The following is a 20,279-nucleotide window of genomic DNA, read 5'->3' on the forward strand; positions in this document are numbered from 1 at the left end:
AATAGAAGTTAATAATTAAAAAAATGCATATATACCATATGTATTAGATTACAATGTGTTTTAATTCATCCTTTGTTTCACAGAAGTGGTGTGGCATACAGTGATGTTTTTCTTCTCTGGTAGATTGGTCTGTGTTCTAAGTAAGGAACAAAAAATAAAAGTGTCTTTAAGTAAAGTCATGTAGAAATTGAATGCTGCAGCTGCTTGATCTGCAAAATAGAAATGTAATGGAAATCAATTAGAAACTTGTAATATGAGTTTCTGATCAACTCCAGTTTGGTTTTGCAGGTAATTGTGTTATTAAAATATGATATTGTAACAGGCACGTGACCACATTTATTGTTGAAATCCTCATATTCTACTACAGCTTAAAATATGAAGTATGCTGAGCTTTTTTTACTGCCAGCAATACTTTATCATGTTTCATAAAATAATTTCTGTCTATAAAGACTTGTCAATGGAAAAGTTATGTGACACAACATTTTGGCAGGACTGTAGATTAAGGTCTAGCTTAAGAGTATTGTATAATCACAGAATCATGTCTTAGAATCACATAAACTACTCAATAAACACCAGAGCTGTTACTTTGCAAGAGATAATTCCTTGGGCATGTGCTGCCTCAGCTTTTCCCTGCCTGCTGATGGGCACACTCTGGGAGCCCTTAAATGTCAAGTGCATTTGTCAGATGGGTTTTTGTTTCTCTGAACACAGTGACGGTGCTGCCAACCCCAATCCTGGGGAACAGCACCAGCAGACCCTGCAGTCCTCACTTAAAGTGGAAAGCAAAGCTTGATTTCTCTTGCATTTGTGTCCATTACCCCTGGAATTCTCTCCTGCTTTGCCTGTTTTTGTGCCTAAGCTCCCACCTCCCCGAGTCTCCAGTTGCAGCAATCCAGCCCTGGGAGAGAGAGTGGGAACTCTCCAGCACAGGGATGCTTTTCCCTCTTGGCTGCCTTGGTGTAGCACCTCTGGATGTGTGGGCTGATGGATTGATTGTGGAATGGGAAGAGTAACAGTTGCATTCTGCTTACTTTCTCTCCTAGAGACAGTGCTCGTGGTCTCTGCCCTTTCCAAGCTGCCAGTTTTTGGAGGACACACAGGAATTCACTTGTCGTTCCCACTTGGATCAAAAATCATGGAAGCAGAAAATACACAATTCTAAAAAAAAAAAAACCCTACTACCACCACCCCCAAAATTACTATTTTAATGCAGAAGAATGTAAAAATTTAATTTGGAAATACCATTTCTAAGGCTCCTCGTTAGTGAATTCATCTAAGCCGGAAAATTCGGTATCAGTAAATAACAAAAATGGTTTTGAGGTGTAGGAAATACCAGTTGGAAACAAATGTCAAATGCAATGCAATCATGCAATGCAACAAATATCAAATGCAATAACAAATATCGGAACCAAGTGGAAATTCTTGGTCCTGATTAAAAAAAAAAAAAGAGAGAACACTAAGAAAGGATGGGGCAGTAATTTATTGACCCAGCACTGCTGTGTGGAGAGTAAAGCTCTGGCTGTGGTTTTGGCCACACACATAAGGAACACTTAAAAGAAGCAGTAAAATGTGGTTATGCCAGTTATATCACTGTAAAGCACCTGTGGTGGCACGAGGAATAAATTATGTCACCATAATTCCCTGTTGGGAAGGGGTGGACAAGTGTTTCACTAAAATATTAATAAGCATAACGAGACCACCAAGAAAATGAGAAGATGGTGTTTGTGCCCTATGCTGTGAGAATGGATGTGCCTTTACTTGCCAGTTTTTAACTAAACCAGCTTGAAATTACCCCATTACTGGCTTCAGTAGGAAATATCCTCCTTTTTGGTTTCCTTTGAACTTTGTTGGTGGCAGGAATAACTAGGTGGTTTGTGATTTTTCATGATTGCACACCTTTATTTTGCTTTGGATAGTTCAAGGTGAAAATCTTGCTGTTGTTTTCTCTAACAGCCTTCAAAAGTTTTATGCTTCCTGAGCCAAGGACCAACTGTGTCCATGGTTTATTATAGTGAGTAGTAATAAAAATACACATTTACTAATTTTCTTCCTTATTTAACTTTTCTTCCCCTTTTTTAGCCAAAGAATGTTGAGTGAATGATGCTTTGTATTGCTGTTAGAACATTCATCTACTCATGGTTGTATGTAATATTCTTGTAATTCAGTTACTTGAGGGGAACAGGTTAATTTGTTCCTGTGGCAAGAACATGCACCTAAATAATTGGACGTGTGTGTGTCATCCTTGGGTGAGAACCTGCAAAAACTGATGTAGAGTGAGCTGAAGGAGTTCAGTGATCAGTGTTGTGAACTGTCTCTGATTCCTTTTTATCAGAGGAGTTCTGTACAGTTGGGTCAGAAGCCCCTTCTGAGGGGTTGCTTTCCCCAACATCTTTTTGGAGAGGAATATCTAAGTGTGTGTTCTGGAGGAATTGGTGTATTCCCTCTGCAAAGGAATTGGGACCCTTCCCATTAGAGATGATGAGAGGGGAGGAGAAAAAGATCAGGATATGCTGTCTGTCAGTCAGTCTGTCTGTCTGTGCCTCTTGGGAAGGAAACAATTTTACTGCCATTATCTCATGTAAATCCAACCCTTGAAAACAGAGGAATGACAGGGACTTGTTTCTTTTTCCCTGCTAAGTCCTGCAGACAAATACTTTGGAAAATCCTGTCAGGGGAAGATCAAAAGCCTGTAGTAAAATGTATTAACTGGGGAAGGACTGGTGGATGCTGTTTTGTTGACAAGACTGAAACAAGTTCCATGTTTGTTTAGAGGCACAGAGACCTAATTGCTACTAAAAATTCTGAAAACTTGCTGGAAATGTGGATATTTGATGAAGGTGCTTTTGTACAGCTGATAGTAAATACTGCTGAGTATGTTGGACAGCTCTTGCCAAGAATGAAGCCCATAGAAATTTGTGAGTGGGTGTTCTGTTTGTGTGGAAGAGTTAGGAATTTAAGAAAGAAGGGGACATCACGGGTTCATAACCAATGAAATACTGTTCAGATGCTTGAAATGTGAAGTCTGAAGCTGTGAAAGTTAGAATTGGAGTGAAAAAATGGTTCTTTTGCATCCAGATGAAACACTGCAGTGGGATTTTTTGTTTTGCTTTAGGATTTGTTGTTTTCTTAAAAATGTCCTTTAGAAAAATGTGCTTTTTGGCTCGGTTCTGTTTCTGTTTTAAATAGGTGTGAGGATGGCAGTCAGAAATAGTGGTTTGTGTTCTGTTCCTTGGAGAAGCCATCTAATGTATACTTCAGTCGTTTAATGTATAAAATGGAGATGCAGTTTAATTATTTACTTACCTTTGAAATATTTTAAAAGGTCTGAAGCACAAATACTAAATATGGGCAGTGAAAGTGCAGTAAATGACAGTGTGTGTAAGGAGGTTAAGCCAGAGTAGGAAGCAATTCCGTGATGAGTTGTAGAAATGGCTGTAAGTAGATTATCTTGGTCAGTGTCTGAGCTTTAGGTAAGTAAAAACCTGCCATATGCTGCTTTCTCCAGGCAAAGGTGCTTTTCTGAGCCCTCCCAGGGGTCGATGTGTGTACTGTTATTATTGATTATGCCCTTAAACTCTGCTCTGTTTCTGAAGGGAGATCAAAGAAGGGCCACTCTTCATCCTCCAAGTGCAGCACTGAATCCCAGCCCCTTTCCATGGTGAAATTAGAGATTTTTTTTAAATCTTGGATGAATAGCAGAATAATTTGCAAGAAACTTTCACGTCAAAATTACTGCATTGTCACACTGGCAAAGACTTCAGGCCAACCTTAAAAGCTGAGAGCATTTTCTGTTATTTGTGGACACAACCAAAACCCAAACAAAAATCCCCACTTGCTGCTTTGAAATGACAGGGTTGTGTTTGATCTGACTCCCCACATTTCTCCAGGGAGCCAGTCCCTCTAACTACAGCTGCCTTGGGTAACTTGGAAATTCTAAATGCAATTAATGTTTCCCTTTTCCTACAATAATTTACAGTCTTATGTTTAATATCCAATACTTTCTTGTCTTAGGATCCAATAAGGGATTTTTTTTTCCTGAATTGCTGTTATTAAACCAAAATCCAGAGTAATAGATGACTTGGGTGTTGGAGAGCAGGTTGTAATCTGTACTTTGCTGGAGTGCCAGCAGATGGCAATGAAACAAAGACTTGTTCAAATGTGACTGATACAGACGGGTTTGGTGTCACAGCTCTTGGAAATAAGAATTAACAAGGTTTTTTCTACGTATATTTTAACCAGGTTTTATTATGAGACATGTATACTCCTTCATGTAAAACAATTCCTACCTGCACAGGAACTGATCAGTATTTCTAAATTATGGTACACATATTTTTACTGTCAAAGCCCTCAAATTGATGATACTACACATCTTACCACAGTGTGAACTGTATAACTGTAGAAGTGCAGTTAGTGTTAGGAGTGGGAATTAGTGACCACCAGCTGCACAGCATTTTGTAAGTCAAGAGGATAAATCACTTCTTTTTATTTAGGCATCAAAGTACTTTTCTTTGCAAGGTACTAAATGATGTGAGGCAAGTAAGTTGCTAAAGTAATTTTAAGTGAGTTTGTCTTTTGATATTGATTTTGAATTGATTTTGATTTTTTTTTCCTTGGTGTGAATGTAATCAACAGCCACTTTATGCCATCCACTAATTTAAATTAGCTACCTAAAAGTTAGAAATCTTCATTTTGTAGTATCAGTTTCTCATCTCACTCATTTGATTAAGGTTTAAAGTATAGTACAGTCTTCAAGGGAAAGGAAACCTTCAGAAAGCAGGGAGAGACTGGCTTCTGTGACCTGAATGACCCTTATTGTAATAATTTAATAGTGCTGAATGACGTGGCCCCTTTTACAGGCTAATGCCCAGTCATTTAGTATAAAAAATAAGAGTAAATTTAGGAAACATGCTTCGCTGTTCTCAAGCCTTGTCACAGGCAAGAGAGGAGGTTGCTGTGCCCCTGCTCACTGCTGGAACAAGGGGCATGGAGATGAACAGGGGAATAATGAATTGCTGGTGGCAGGACTGGAAGAAATCTGGCTCTGCTCTGTGGTGATTATTTCATGGAGTAATCCAGAAGAGTGGAATATTTATCACTGCAAAAGAAAAATGAGAGCAACAGGAATTCCTGCTGATCAGAATCAATCTGTAAGAAGTAACTTTCCTTCTTTAAATACCAGTCCCTCAAAAACCCACATTAATCAAGGTTTTTCAGCACAGAGATGCTGGAGCTGTTTCTGTACTATACTGAATGATTCAAGTGTTCATCCAGAAGATTCCTGGCAATTAACGTAATTTAAGAAATTATGAGAGTGTTTAAATACTGGGATTGTGGAAACACAAGAATTCTATTCTCTGGAGCGAAAGTTTTCCTGCAAAGAAAAACTACCCGGGTATTTTTATGTGCCAACAAGTTATTATTTATTTATTTAGCCCTGAGGAAAAGTATGACTTAGTCAGTGTAGGGGGCATGGCTGTGAGGTTATTTAGTTGTATGAGTTTGTTTTGTTTTGGCAAAGGATGTGAGATAACTTTTATTGGTAATTACTGGGAGACCTTTCAGAGCAAGTGATGGAACTGTAGCTGGATGATTTAGAGCTGGTTGCTCTTTGCCTCGTTGAAAGGTGGAGCCAGTTTTGCAGGATCTGGTTACTTTACCTTTATTAGCCTTTCAGTTTTGGAGAATTTTAACACAACTGCAGGGGGTAGTTTGAATCAGAACTGTGCTTACTTACAGAGAACCTGGAAAGATGGGTAGTAAAATTGTTAGCTGGCTTTTTTTCCCCCTCCTTTTTTTTTTTTAATAGTCCTGGAAATCATTCACATGATGTGTTTTGTGTAGAAACATTATGTTAACATTTGAGACTTTAGGGGCCAGAACAGACAGAGGCTTCAAGAAAGTGCTCAATGTGTGTGTTACTGCTTTTTCAGAGAGATATTTGGCTTTATTCCAGTCATGGAGGGCCAGAGAGCCTGTACAAACCTGCAGAAACAGGATTGGTTTGAAAGTTAAGATACACAGCCATGGAGTGCTCTCAAAAGTCATGGTGGAGTTGAAAGGGCAGTGCAGTGGTTCAGGAGTAGTATTTTCAGTTTTTTCTCTTGGCGATGTGAGACCCCAAAATGCACATTTTTGTGTATTTCAGTACTTCTGATAATGGCCTGGTAAAATTGCAGTCTTATGCCAGGGCTTCAGAATATATTAATCTGTAAAAACTGAGCATGGAAGTTAAAGGAAATAGCTCCAAGTTAATCCACTTTGTAGCAGAGGTGTAAAAAAGTGCTGGGAGATGTTTCTGTAGGAACAGTTTGTTCAAAAACCCCTTTTCTCTCTTGAATTATTTCACTGTCCTGCTGCTCTGTAGCCACAGATCAACATCCCATGTCATGTTTTTAAATGATCCCAACATCCTTGTATTTTTGCTTATTTCCATGAAGACCAGTGGGGTCACACGAGTGTTTTAATGAGGGAAGTCACTGGAGTTCAATATCCTTGTTTTGTTGTTGTTTCTCCCCAAATGTAAACTCATTTCTTTCCGTTCAGAGTAAATTATTTAAGGCCACCTCCTTAAGATGATTTCATCCCTTACTTTACACGTGTGAATCATTCAATTATCCCTTCATTTAAATCTCCAACGTTTGGTTGATTTTTTTTTCTTCTGTATGTTTTAATATTTTAAATGAAATTATTCTTTTCTTTCCATTTCCTTTAGAAAAGCAATCGCTTAAATACAATTTGAATAAATTAGGTAAAACAGCTCAAGAGAAGAATGTTAAATAAATACCTGCCTTTTTCTTAGATGCAAATTTGTGCACATTGCTGAGCCTCTGTTACCATGACTGTGTTAACCTGAGTTTTGGCACCTGCTGATGGAAACAGGCTGTCTGTGGTCCAGGTTCATATATTAATGGCCTAATTAATATAACTAGTAATGAATTTATAACAGAATTGTGTCCTACTGTTTTTAAACCAGCTCATTATTTTAGTTTTAAACTTCAGAAAGTATAGCTTTCTAATATTTTATGTTTTCAAATGTTACATTTGAGTGGAAAGAAAGTGACCCTTTTTCGTGGGGAGACAGCAGTCTAGGCAGAAACTTAAATTTTGGAAGGTACAAAGCCTGTATTTTGGCTTGAGGCTGTTTACTTCACTTACACCCTTACCCAATTACTAGTGCAGTCCATCGGAAAATTGCATTAGCTCAGTAACCTCTGGATCTTTTCTGTCCTACACATGGAATTCACTGTGCTGGGCTTGGCTTTAGCAATAAGGGAATAGAAAGAAAACTTAGGAAATACTGTAACAGTGAATAGCTCTTGCCTGATTTTAGTATGTGTTAGGTTGTATTTTGTGCTGGACTAAATTACAGTTGTAATATTAAATGTCAGAAAACATTTTCGTTAAAGAAAAGTCGATACATAATAATTTGCAACAACGGGGGCCGTGGGTAATGTCAGAAATGGGCAGCTGTAACTTTAGAGCTAATAAAGGGTATTAAATGTAGGTAACTGGTTTTTAAAGGCTGTGTTAAAATATGTGATCTCCTGCCTCTGAGTCAGCTTCATCCAAAGCAGTTTGGGGTGCAGGTACAACAGTCACATCAGGGATGCTCAAAAGTGTTAAATAGTCCAAATGGTGTGAATCTGGGATGGCAGGTTTGAGGGGACACCAACATTTTCATTCAACTTCTGTATTCTTAGAGGAATCTGTTTTCCTTGTGTTTATTTTGCAAATCGCTCATTCCTTGGTTTATTGTTGCCTTTCATAAATGGTTCTTGTGTTCTGCTCTACAAAATGCCGAGATGCAGTTTCCAAACCATTCCTGTCCAGCCTGTGCGTGGTTGAGCAAAATGTTACAGTTCTGTGGTAGAGTAATTTTTATTGGGGCGGAAGGAAGCTGATAGTGAAGTGGAAGAGAAATTAGGTCATTTTTTGGGTGGTATTTTTAACTTTGTAAGCAAAGCTTGTTGAGAATATGAATAGAGGTTGTCCCTGATACCACATTGCTTTAGCTAGTACAGAATTTAAATTTATAGGACATCACTGGAGAGTTGAATTTTTTTTCTTTATGGGTTTCTATTTCACCTACTACTTCAAACATATTTGATATATTTTTACTACAATTCAGTAAAATGTCTATGAAATGTGTCAGATAAGCTGTGAAATCTGGGAGTAGCTAACCATGGCCAGTGTTTAGCTGGGGGGTCTCTGTGAAAGGCCAATCAGTGAGATGTTTTCCTTTGTCTCTGTAGTTATCAGAGACTGTTACAGACGATTGCTGTACTCGAGGCTCAACGGACTCAAGCAGTTCAAGACCTTGAAAGTTTAGGCAGACACCAGAGAGAAGCACTGAAAGATCCTATTGGATTTGTGGAAAGACTCCAGAAGAAGGTATTTCTATGGGCTTTTCCTAAGTCTTACTTGGAATTTTTTTTTAATAACTAGTAATTCATCATCTATAGAAATCGGAGCATAGGTGTATTCTTGCATAAATATAGGTGTATACTTGCATAAAAATTACGAGTTTAAAGTCCTCTATCTGCTGAGCAGCAATAGCCCTCTGATTTCTTCTTAGATCTGTAAGACATAGGTCTTCAATGGTTTTATTAGATACGCTTTCTTTCCCTTTTTTGGGTACGTAGAAATGTGATTTTTAAATTTCTTAATCATAACATAGGTATTTTAAGACAACCTGAAATCTGCAGGCGACTGGGAAGTGTCAGATCAAAAACTCCTAATTTTTCTCATGTGAGAAATGAAATGTTGTGCTTTGAGTGAATTTTTAGGGTGTTTCTTAAAGAACAGGAAATGTAGTTCGTAGCCTAAACCCGAAAGGAACACTAGAAAACACACCTGAGTTACAGACAACAGACTATTGTCTGGGAGAGGAGAATTCAGTTTGATAAGGAAACATTTTGTTTTGAAGCTTTAAAAAAAACCCCAACCCTGTAGTAACAGGAATACTGAAAACATGTTTTCAGCTTGAATACTTGACCTTCTAGTCTGGTAGCAACATCTTGTATTTGAGTGAGGAATGAAGTGGGTGTTTTATGGTGCTCTTTTCCTAGAATTGTAGAGACCTGGAAGCCCCTTGGTTTCAGTAGTAGCCTTTCTGTTAAATTCTGAGAGGAGTTCACAGTGTGCATGATGTAAGAGTGTTGCATTTGATAGTCATTTGATGGGGGAATGCTGAAGACAGGTGCCTGGTGTATTTTTGTCTCAAAACCAAAGGAATGATAGTCACAGAGTTGACCTTTATTTATAGAGGTGAGCTTTACAACAGTTTTGTTCTAGGTGTAAGACAGTAAAATCAGTGTAAAACAGACATTGATTTCTTTGATGGGAGAAGTTTAGGTGATTTATTATCAGATAATAAACTCTGGATCTTATGGGCTCCTGTGTTAAGAAAGGCACAGATCCTGAGCAAATGACATGTTTAGTGAAAAGCAGATAGGCTTCAGGATGTTGGAGACACCTATTTCAGCTCAAAGTTGTCTGCTCGATAAGCCATCATTGACCGTGCCGCTGCATATTTTATATGCACTGTTGTGTATTATTCTTGAAAGAAACCTTCTCCTTAAAAAGCCTGTGTGCTGCATGGCACTTCAAAAGCTCTGATTTCCAATCCTGCTGTTAGCTAAAAGCAGTGTCGGGTTTTCATAACGTTCCAGCATTTGTAGCTTTTGTTCGGGCGTAGAGCAATGTTGTTAAATATTGCTTTTCACTTTGCATTCTTGGTGTTTTTTTCAGGTTGATATGGGTCTTCCATATCCTCAGAGAGTTGTTCAGCTCCCTGAGATCTCCTGGGACCAATACACCACTAGCCTTGGGAACTTTGAGAGAGAATTCAAGAACCGAAAACGTAACAGTAGGAGAGTGAAGCTGATTTTTGACAAAGGTAATGGAAAAGTGGGCGAATGTCACGAGAAGGAAATGGCCAGTGGGGAGGTTTAGTAATTCTTTCTTTGTGTTGCTCACAGTAGGTATACCTGCAAGACCAAAAAGTCCTTTGGATCCCAAGAAGGATGGGGAGTCTGTGTCATACTCTGTCTTGCCTTTAAGTGATGGTCCAGAAGGTTCTACCAACAGTCGTCCACAGGTAGGTATTAAACAGGAAAGAAATAAAATTGACAGAGTAGTAATTTTAAATTTATTTATTTATTTTTCAATATGCCTATGTGAATAATCTTACCTGTTAGGTCAGATGTTCATACTGGTGCTGGGATGTCATTCGTGTCCTCAAATCTGGGAACTTACCTTTGGTTTAGGCAAATTTTACTTCAAATTCTCTTGCCTTCATTTGGTGTGGGTTTGGTTTTACTTAGGGAGGAGATGGGTTCAAATGCATTTATCCTGACCATACTTTTCTCTAAACACCTATTCCATTTTCTATCCTGTATCTGAGCAGATGATAAGAGGGCGACTTTGTGATGAGACCAAACCTGAAACTTTTAACCAGCTGTGGACTGTAGAGGAACAGGTAAGGGGAAACTTTAATTTTGTAGCTGGGATAACACACGTGAGCATAAAAGCAAATTGTGTGGCAATGTTTATAGCACTTGGGAGCTCAGGGTCACATGTCTTTAGATACTTACCTCTTGATAACACATACCTCTGCTAGGAAAAATGTATTTATTCTTTTTCACTGTTGATTTAGAAAAAACTTGAGCAGTTGCTTTTGAAGTATCCACCAGAGGAAGTGGAGTCCCGACGGTGGCAGAAAATAGCTGATGAACTGGGAAACAGAACAGCAAAGCAGGTAACAGGTTAAACACTTGGAGAAGCAATTCCTTTCCTTGACTATTTTTTTACTATCAGTAAAGAAAATTCAGTATATTTTCAGTAATCACAGAATGTAAGAGCAGGGCCTGCAGTCCACTAATTGCAATGTGACCCTCATACTCCATCTCAAATATAGAATGTTAAAAGTACCCCAGAGCCCATGACAAAGCTGCCAGACCTGGTTGTTCATGAGATTTTGACAGCATGCATTTAATTTTATGCAGAAAATGGAGTGACACCAACTGTGCTCAGACTGAGTGACACTGGAGTGCTGAATTTCCTGCTCCTCAGGAAATTCTTCTATGACAGACAGAAGAATTAGTTCTGTACTGGGCCTGAGATCCACAGCAGGACAAAGATGTAGAGACACCAAGTATTTCTGCATCTGACTTACTGGAATTCTTCCCCTAAAATGACAGAATGTCTCCATTTTGACAAGAAGTAAAAAATGCTGACGTAGTGTGTTTACAGTACTTTAATTTCTTCTGTTTCAGCTGAAAGCCCAGTGAAGTATTTCAATATGCAGGATTACCTCATCTCTGATCATATTTATGCTTACAGGTGTATTTCTCCATAGCTGAAAAAAATGAAGGCGTGCTTACATATTTCATAAATAAAATATAGACATCCTTTCTGCATGGAAACTCTGTACAATGTACCTGCCATTGTTAAGAGTGAGTTAAGTTCAGCTTCAGCAGGGAACAAGCTACTAAAGTTCTTTCTATCACAATTTTTTCTGTGTATATTGAAAGAATGGTAATTTTTTTCCTCTGAAAGCTGCCAGAGTGTCTGGAACCAGTACAAATGCAGCATTGCAAGATAGGTACCAGTTAGATTAATTGTCACAAAGGAAAAATGGAGGATTTCTTGTCCTAATATTTTGAACCAGTGTAGCAACACTGGCAAAACTTTAAAGTGAAGAACCACTTACATTTCCTTTGACAGCTGACTGTGCCATGTTGGTTTTTTCCTAGGTTGCCAGTAGAGTACAAAAATATTTTATTAAACTGACTAAAGCTGGTATTCCAGTTCCGGGAAGAACTCCAAACTTATATTTATATTCCAAAAAGGTGAGACAATATTACAGCAGAAATTCTTTGTTTCTGGTTGCATTTCTGTGCAAGTTGAGTCGAAATCATTAACATTTTTAACAGATTTAAGTCTTGATGAGTGCATTCTTACTAACTAGTTCCACCTTGCATGTGTTTCTTACTTAGTAATCTTTTTCTTTTGCCAGTGGCACTGTGGAGTGAGGTGGAGGGGAATTCTGGTTTCACATTGACAGCTCTTGGGGGCATGAAGTGTCAGAAAAGAGAATGTTTTGCAACTGAACTAACAGGATTGAATTAGGGTCCTTTCCTCATTCGTAAATTTATTATAATTGATCAAGAAGTGGTAATGAAAACCCTGTTGGAAGAAGAAAAACCCTATAATTCATATTATACAGTAATCTTCTAATTAACAAACCCATATAAAATTACATATAACTGAGCATACTGAATTAGCACCATCATAGCTTCAGACTGAAATGTCTTGTTTTATTTTGATTTACAACATGATGATTAAAATAGTGTGGCCACATAAATGACCATTAAAATGCAGTGCTTTTCCTGATCTTGGAATGGATGAGAAAAGAGTATAGTCCTGAGAAATGTTAATTTGCAAAAGAAAAGACTAAATTTCTGTGCAGACCAGTCACATGCTTTAAGGAACGTGGTACTCCTGGGTACTGTTGAGGACTGTAGACATTGAAAGAGGGCAGTCTCAGATTTTGTGGTGGTTTTGTTTGTTGTTTTGGGGGGGGGGGTTGTTTGTTACCACAGTATTAAAACCCCTTTCCAGTGGCATTTGGTGGAGTAACATGACTCTGTCTGCCACCTTGTCTATTGGAAAAGTGCTTTCTGGCAGAAGAACCAACAAAACCAGCTGGAAATACTGGTACCTTAAATACTGTGGTGAGATTCATCTGCCAGAAATCTAAATTACTTGTACAGTTGGGTCTGATTTCTGTCATATAATATAAGAATACCATGGGGCTAATTTCAAAAGGCGTGGAAAATTTAGTTCTGAAAATTATAATCCTCTGAGTTCTTTATGTCACTGTACCACTTTAAATTACCTTGGTCACGTGTCTTTTCTTCCTTCCTCTTGGTTTTATTTGAAAAGACTGTTTTACAGAATGTGTGCAATGCTGTATTTGATAAATAGTGGGATTACTTAATCAGTGCATGGGGGACATTTTAACTGGATTGCCCACTAATTTGATCAGTGATCCATGAAGCTCTGTAAGCCCACTATAACCAAGAGTAAAAGATACTTTCTAGAAAACTCTTGACATTCTCATACTACCACGGGCACACTCCCATTCCTGCAGGTTTTTCTTGGGCTTTATACGTAGAACAAACCCAATCCTTCCATCTGCTTTCCCAGAGTGATTCATCTCCTCACTGCCAGGTTGGGAGAGGAGGGTCACTGTGCCCTGCTCTGGACTGAGGCAGCATCTCCTTTTCCTATTTGTAGCCTGTGTAAGAAACAGAGCAGATGAAAAAAAAATCAAATAAACAGCATTTGTGGGGGAACTGAGCTCTCAGGCTGCTAATAGAGCTGTCTGCTTAGAGCCCAGATTGACAGCACTGCACCAGGCTCTAGTTGTTCCCAGGTCTCCAGTGGAGATAACATAATGTGGCAGAAAGGAAATGCAAAGGCTGTTGGCAACCTGGGCCATGCTTCTGTGATGCTGATCCTAATTTCGGTCTGGAGGATGCACGTCCAGTGTAACTGCTGTAAATCTGCTTTATTGCCAATAATAGAGCTGTGGGGACTGGCTGCTGGGGCTTAAAGCACGGAGCTGTGGGGAAATAAGAAGCAGAGAGATGTTTAATGTAAGGAATTGTGTCAAAAGGGATGCTTCACGAGGAAATACTTGCATTTCTCCATGGGGATTGCCCAGGATGCTTTTTTAAAATGGTTACTGGAGAAGTGAGAGGCCTATTCAGCTCTTGAACATCTCGTTGAAGTTGCTTTGTGTATCTACTCATATGACATAATGTCTCTTCTGGCAAGTGATACAGGAAATCAAGCAGGATAGGATGCATGAGTCTGTTTTCCTGTATAACCATTATCTACTGTGGGTGAAAATAAACTTGCATCAGAGAAGTAGGACTCTAGTACTCAGTTCTTCAATTATGGCTTATCATTTTCAATTTAATGTTTATACAATATCATTAGTGCACCTGCTTTTAAGCTTAATCCAGAAAATACATTTCCCAGAGGAAAAATGATTTTTAAGTGTCTGCTTTTCAAGTAGTATTTCAATTCATTTTTTTAGCAGAGGCAGATCATGTTAAAAAAAGAGAATTCAAATGCTCAGTTAAATTCCTAGGTCATAACTGTGTGCATAACAGTGCTGCCATATAAGCACAGAGAGTTTTCCTTTCTTGATTCCAGCAGAGCCAGTGGAGCTCATCCCAATTCCTCATGATGCTTCTCCCTGCACAGACACATCCAGAGATAATTTATGTGATCTTTACCTTTGCTTTAAACTGTGCACAACTGTCAAATAATGCTGGATCCCTCTGTAGAGGCTGAATCCCTCTGCAGAGATAAATGTAGTATTACATGTTTGTAATTGATACAGGAACCTTTTGGGATAAAAGTCTTGCTAAAAAAAAAAGCAAGTACTCACTATTGCAATTATTCCTTATGCTTTATCTGTATGTTAGGAGCTAGGCACAGTGTAAGACAATCCTCTCTTTTATGCTTGTTAAAAAACCTCCACTTCTCATACTTCTGGGTTTTTTTTTGATTCACACAGATTTTTTATTTTTTTTTTTAAATCGAGGAATGTCAGATTTGACATTAAAAATGTCAAGATGCTGGTCTGCAAAGTAACTGAGTAAAAAGTTTCTTTCACCCCAAATTCTTCTTTTTGATATTTAATATTCTTCCATTGGGGAATAAGTAATAGGGACTGAGTGCCTTTTATAACTGGCATGCATTCTACACCTTCAGGCAGCATTAAAGTTGAAAGGTTTTAGATTTATGCTAATGGAGTAATTTATCTCACCTAACGTTTTTTAGGTTCCTTTTCCACGCGGTGACAGTGGAAAAAAAACCTTCAGAGAGTTCTTTCTGTCTCTTAGAAACCTCTTTTATGGTGGAATAAATTCCTTTTCCTCTTCTGGACTAGGAAAGAAATATGGATAATTGCCCTAGACGTAGATTATTTTTTTTTTTTAAGGCACAAATAGAAGAAGTTGATGAAGTGTCCAGCGTGGACTGGTGTCTTGGCTCTGGGACCTGTGCAAAACTACTTCTTTGTTTAGTCTCAAACTCACACCATTGCAGTTTTTTTAATGTTTTTGAGCTTTGGTTCTCAGTCTTGAGAATTGCCACAGCTTTCCTTTGTGTTTTGTCTCCTGCTGTCAGTCTGATCTGTTTGGATGGTTGGGGTTTTATGGGAAGGGCTCTTCCTTGCTGCTTTTTTACCGAAGTGTTGCCCTGTTTGTCTGATTTCACTTGTTATGGGGAGAAGAACCCCAGCTGTGTAAGGCTCTGATACAGAGATTAAGTAAAAATAATAAGCAGGATGATAGATTTTTTTAGTGCAAAAGCCCAATTTTCTGGCCAGGTTTTTCTCAATGAGGATTATTTAAATAATAAGCGAGGGGACGTTTTTAAAAATATACCGTTTTTTCACCCTAGTCATCAAGTAGACGGCAACATCCTTTAAATAAACATCTTTTCAAACCTTCAACTTTCATGACATCCCATGAACCTCCCGTTTATATGGATGAGGATGATGACAGATGCAGCTTTCACAGCCATATGGACACTGCAGCAGAAGAGGAAGTATCGGTATGTCACTGAAACCAGAGAATGTCTTGCTTACTCATGCAGTGTGCTGCTCTCCTAATTTATTACGTGCAATAATACTGCAGGAATTTAGAGCAATGTCCTTCCCATTTCCACACAGTCATGGAGGGACTATATCCTACTGCTAAGATGCTGGGCAAGTTTCACAGCTGCTGTGAACCACTGTGGTTTTTCTGGGCTTCCACTGAAGAACCTGACTTGATAATTTATTTTTCTGTGTGAGAAGCTTGTTGCATAACAGAAGTCTTGAGGCCACCCACTAGGAGTCCATTCATTTTCTTCACTGACTTTTTTACCTGCACTGCAAAGCCTTCTTTAATTATTAAATTTACTCCTCTGTTTCTCAGTCTCAAATCCCATCTTCACTCACATGGTCTGTTAGTTCATCTACAGACATTCCTGATAAATTCACATATTCCAGGAGGAACCTTAAAGGGCCTGGGAAACAAAAACTATTTTAGAAGAGATGCAGTGGAAGTGTTTTTGAGCACACATGCTTTTGTTCTGTATTACTTATAAATATATATTTACTAACTGTTCTGACCAGTTGTCTAAAACATTTTGGGTTTGCTGTGGTGTCCTAACTCTAAAAAATGTGGGCACCATAAATCAAGTGGGATTTATTCTAACTGGGGCAGAAGTTGCTGTGTCACATTTTTGCAGTAATAATGGTGGACTTGTACCCCCCTCACCCCATTTTTTTTTATTAATTTGGCATAATCTTCCCTCAGTAGTGCAGCATTTCCAGATGGACACATTTCTGACTGGAAGTAATGTAGAGAGACACAGGGGAGCTCAGTTACAAAGAGATCCCCATTATCAGTGCAAAATAAAAGCAGTTGGGAAGCAAAAAGAGGATCATAAACTGTGTTCAAAATGAATGTACAGTATTCTGTTCTGGTGCTAGAAGTCAGGTCTCTTAGTGACAGTCACTGTCTTGGAGAAAAATACTTTGCTGTGCAGAAGAAATGCAGTGTAGGAAGAAAATGAGGTTTTCTTTGACTTCACAGTGGAATTACCAGGTGCCATTCCTGTGTAAAGACAAAAGATTTTGCCTGAGTGTTACCAGTCAGCTTGACTGGCATAACTGTTCCTGAAAAATTATATTTTGGTATAAGTGAGTTATTTCCAAGTGAAGAGACACTGTTCCCAGCAGAGTTCATTTACTTTTCAGTTATGATTTCTTAATTTTATGAGTAGTCTGACTATTCCAGAATACAACTGCTTGCTATTGCAGAATGAATTGTCCACACAGGGAGCTGTTAAAGCATACTTTATTCAATATACAGTTCTTTGGTGACAGGCAGTTTTTCTCAGAAAAACTTGAGATTTGCATGGAAACAAAATCCCTGTTTTATATTAAGAGGCTGTAGCTTTTCACCACCCAACTGAATCATGTCATTTAACCATAATTTTTTTGAACATTGGCAGTCTAGTTCTTTATATAGGTTCATAATTACAATTAAATAATTGATAAGGCCTTTAGCAATTGAATATTAAGAGCAAGCCTCTTTCCCTCACTTCCTTTAATTGACTTAGTAAATAATACAGAATCTTCAGTCTTCACAGATTTGTGAAAAGAAATCATACATTTAGGCTACATTAGAAGAATTTTAATTGCTACCTGAATGTTCCTGTTGGTGCAGGGTCTGAAAACTGTTCTGTGCCAGTAAAGACTCCTCATCTTTGCAGACAGGTGACATCTCCCAGGTAGAGCTGCTGCAATAAAACAGTTGTCTTGAAAGGAGCATCTGAATTAGAGCTGCTGTCCTTTCATAGCAGAGGGATCCTCAACCTTTGTTGAAGGAAACTGGATGAGAAAAAAACCCCAGGAATTGTGTGTTTCTTGAAAAATAGACCCATCTGCTGTAGATCCGTGGCAAAGATGTTTGCACAAACCTGTAGGGAGCCAAACTGCTTCATCGCTTCTGGAAAATAGCAGTTATTGTTTCTCTGCCGTTAAGAGACAGTAAAGGGGTGAAGAAGTTGAATTACTCTGAAAGTTCTACTCTTTCAGTCATGGACTGGTGCTTCTCATCACTCCTTGTTCTGACAGGTAGAGGTGAGAGGTTAATACTCTTCAGTTTGACTCTTCAAATGAAAAATACATATAATGGGAGCTTGGTACTGGCTTGACTTCCATGGGTCTTTTCAAAATCTCACTTTGTATGGAAATTCTTTAAACTGTAAAATGTTGTCATTAGTTCTTAATACTTTCACAGCTTTGAAAGTAGCTGTGAAAAGTAAGTTTTCTTCTGAGAGAACCTTCAGGACAGTGATCATAACTATCCTACAGACAGTCCTTGTCCATACCATTCCATGGAATAGTGAAGAGAAAGGTCAATTAACTTGGTAAAACCGACATGAAATTTTAGTTCTCAGCTACATCATCTGTTGCCCAGTGTCTGGGACTACAATAAACTCTTTTTGTCTTAAACAAAAGCTGACTCTGCTCCTGCAGCTGCCATTTTGCTCCCAATGCCTGGACAAGGGGATTAAATGCAAATTGCCATTAGACATCTAAGATGAGAGGGAAAAAACCCCACCAAAATAGAAATTAAAGTTAGACTCTGCTCTCTCCTTTATACCAGAGCTAAGGTCTTCACCAGAAGAAACTTGGTTGTAGGATAATGTGGGGTTTGTTTTAATGCAAATAATGAAGTATAAATAATAGAAAATAAGCAGTAAGTTAGCTGTGTGCAATGTTTTGTGCTATGGTTTTAAAATACTTCCCCATTATGTTAGAATACATTGCCATCTTTTCCTCAACCAGTAATAATCCTACCTAATGATTTATGGGAAGAATTTGTTACAGTATCCTAAAGTGAGGATGTTTCTGTTTGGGGCACAGGATGAAGAGAGTATTCCAGTGACATACCGAGAGTTACCCGAGTACAAAGAACTGTTAGAGTTTAAAAAATTGAAGAAACAGAAACTCCAGCAGATGCATGCAGAGAGTGGGTTTGTGCAGCACGTGGGATTCAAGGTGAGTGTCAGAGATGTTCTTCTGGTACTCAGTGGAATTAAGTTTTCCAAGAGGACATGGTTTGAATTCCCTGCAAAGATTTTGTTTCATGCAGCAAGTTTGGGTCCTTAGTTCTTGTTCACTGTGTCTGCTTTCCCTCAGTTTCTTTAATAAAAACAGCCCAAGTAATTCACTCTTAGGTCTCACTGAATGCTGATGGTTTATGGAGATGAATAAACATTCTCTCTTTCCCTCACTGTGTTAGGAAAATGAAGCTTGGAACAGAGCCTTGTTCAATCATTGCAGAATTCCATTTGACACAACGTTCTTTTAACAGTGATTCATTCATGATAATTCTCTGATTGAGTTTGGAGTTATTTTGTCTCCTCCTGAAGCCAAGGAAGGGACAAAGATTTTGAATAACAGTCCTAGATTGATATTTTTTCTTTGTTTTGTAGCAACCTCACAATCCTATCAAGTAATAACTCACTGAAATTGAAGAAGGACACAAAACAATGTTTTCATAAAATTAAGAGAATAAACATGAAGTAAAACTCATGTGCTGTCCCAGAATCAGCCCCTAATAGGAGACATGAAAGAAGGGGCATTCTTGAAATCAATATTTTCTTGTTTGCAAGAAAATATTCTTGCAAGACAATTCTCTGTCTAACTGCTTGCTGTAACTGTTGGAACAGTTTCCTCACCTGGTTTAGTGTTGTGCAGCTGGATTTATTTTCTAATACCCATTTCTGTAAGAATGCAAAGATAGTTTAGAGTTCAGTTCAAAATGAGTGTAGAATTGAGACAGACTCATCAGTTGATATAATCCAGTGTTAGACCACAAGGTGCTTTTTATTTTTCTGGCTTTAGTCAGCAGGGTGTGTTTGTTGTTTTGTTTTGTGGGGATTTTTTCAAATTAGGCTTTTCTTCCCCCTAAAATCAAAACTTCATTCAGGCAGACCAGACTCCAAGGTAACAAACCAGTTGCTTTTGCTACATAAAATTATTCTGAGGAGTAAGTTGGCATTACACAGTGTCGAGCATTTGAAGTTTGGAAGTCTCTTCACATCTGAATTTGATTGTATTCAGCATTACAGTAAGCTGTGAAATGAGGTGATTATACACTGTTTTCCCTCAGGAATGCTGCCTTGCTCACTCCTTGGGCTGGATGGGCCTCACCTAATAAGCAACCATGGAGAGCAGCACTGGTTCTGCACGGCCTTCAGCCTCGTTTACTGCACATTATTCAAACTCTGCTTTGAATATTAAGTTATTGAATCCCTTGTGGGCTTTTTATGGCTTTCATTGCTATAATATCAGAGCAATTTGGAAATACTCCTTTTTTTCATTAGGAAATGAAAGGCATGGCATTATTTCTGTTTCGCAGGGGAGAGGGAAGTTGAAGCACCAAAATTAAGGTCAAGGGTTTCCACTGCCTTGGTTCTCAAATCCAGATTACTGGAACCAGTTTATATTTTTTTCTAAGTTTTAGCATTATTCTGAACTTGGTATTTTTAAAGAATAGCTCTTTGTGTGCTCAGTCCCTCCTCATTACCAGCCCTCAAGCTTGGAAAGCCACCTGTGGAAGGAAGGGCTCCAGGTGTGACAGATCCACGTGTGAGGCATTTGTAACACTGAGCTGGATCAGTTGTGGCCA

At 38.5% G+C, this 20,279-nt stretch overlaps 1 protein-coding gene across 3 annotated transcripts in view; it reads left to right on the top strand.

Moving 5' to 3' along the window:
* ZZZ3 (zinc finger ZZ-type containing 3) overlaps positions 1-20,279 on the top strand; it is a 52,975-nt gene that overhangs the window by 29,379 nt on the left and 3,317 nt on the right. For 2 of the 3 annotated variants that reach the window (XM_032697182.1, XM_032697181.1), the window contains exons 4-11: positions 8,253-8,391; positions 9,751-9,898; positions 9,981-10,099; positions 10,409-10,480; positions 10,658-10,759; positions 11,757-11,852; positions 15,487-15,639; positions 18,509-18,643. In XM_032697182.1, the coding sequence (XP_032553073.1) occupies positions 8,253-8,391; positions 9,751-9,898; positions 9,981-10,099; positions 10,409-10,480; positions 10,658-10,759; positions 11,757-11,852; positions 15,487-15,639; positions 18,509-18,643 (964 nt within the window). The remainder of the gene's footprint in view (positions 1-8,252; positions 8,392-9,750; positions 9,899-9,980; positions 10,100-10,408; positions 10,481-10,657; positions 10,760-11,756; positions 11,853-15,486; positions 15,640-18,508; positions 18,644-20,279) is intronic. The other variant, XM_032697183.1, reaches the window with a different exon arrangement.

The sequence above is a fragment of the Chiroxiphia lanceolata genome, chromosome 9, assembly GCF_009829145.1.
Source record: "Chiroxiphia lanceolata isolate bChiLan1 chromosome 9, bChiLan1.pri, whole genome shotgun sequence".
NCBI lineage: Eukaryota > Metazoa > Chordata > Aves > Passeriformes > Pipridae > Chiroxiphia > Chiroxiphia lanceolata.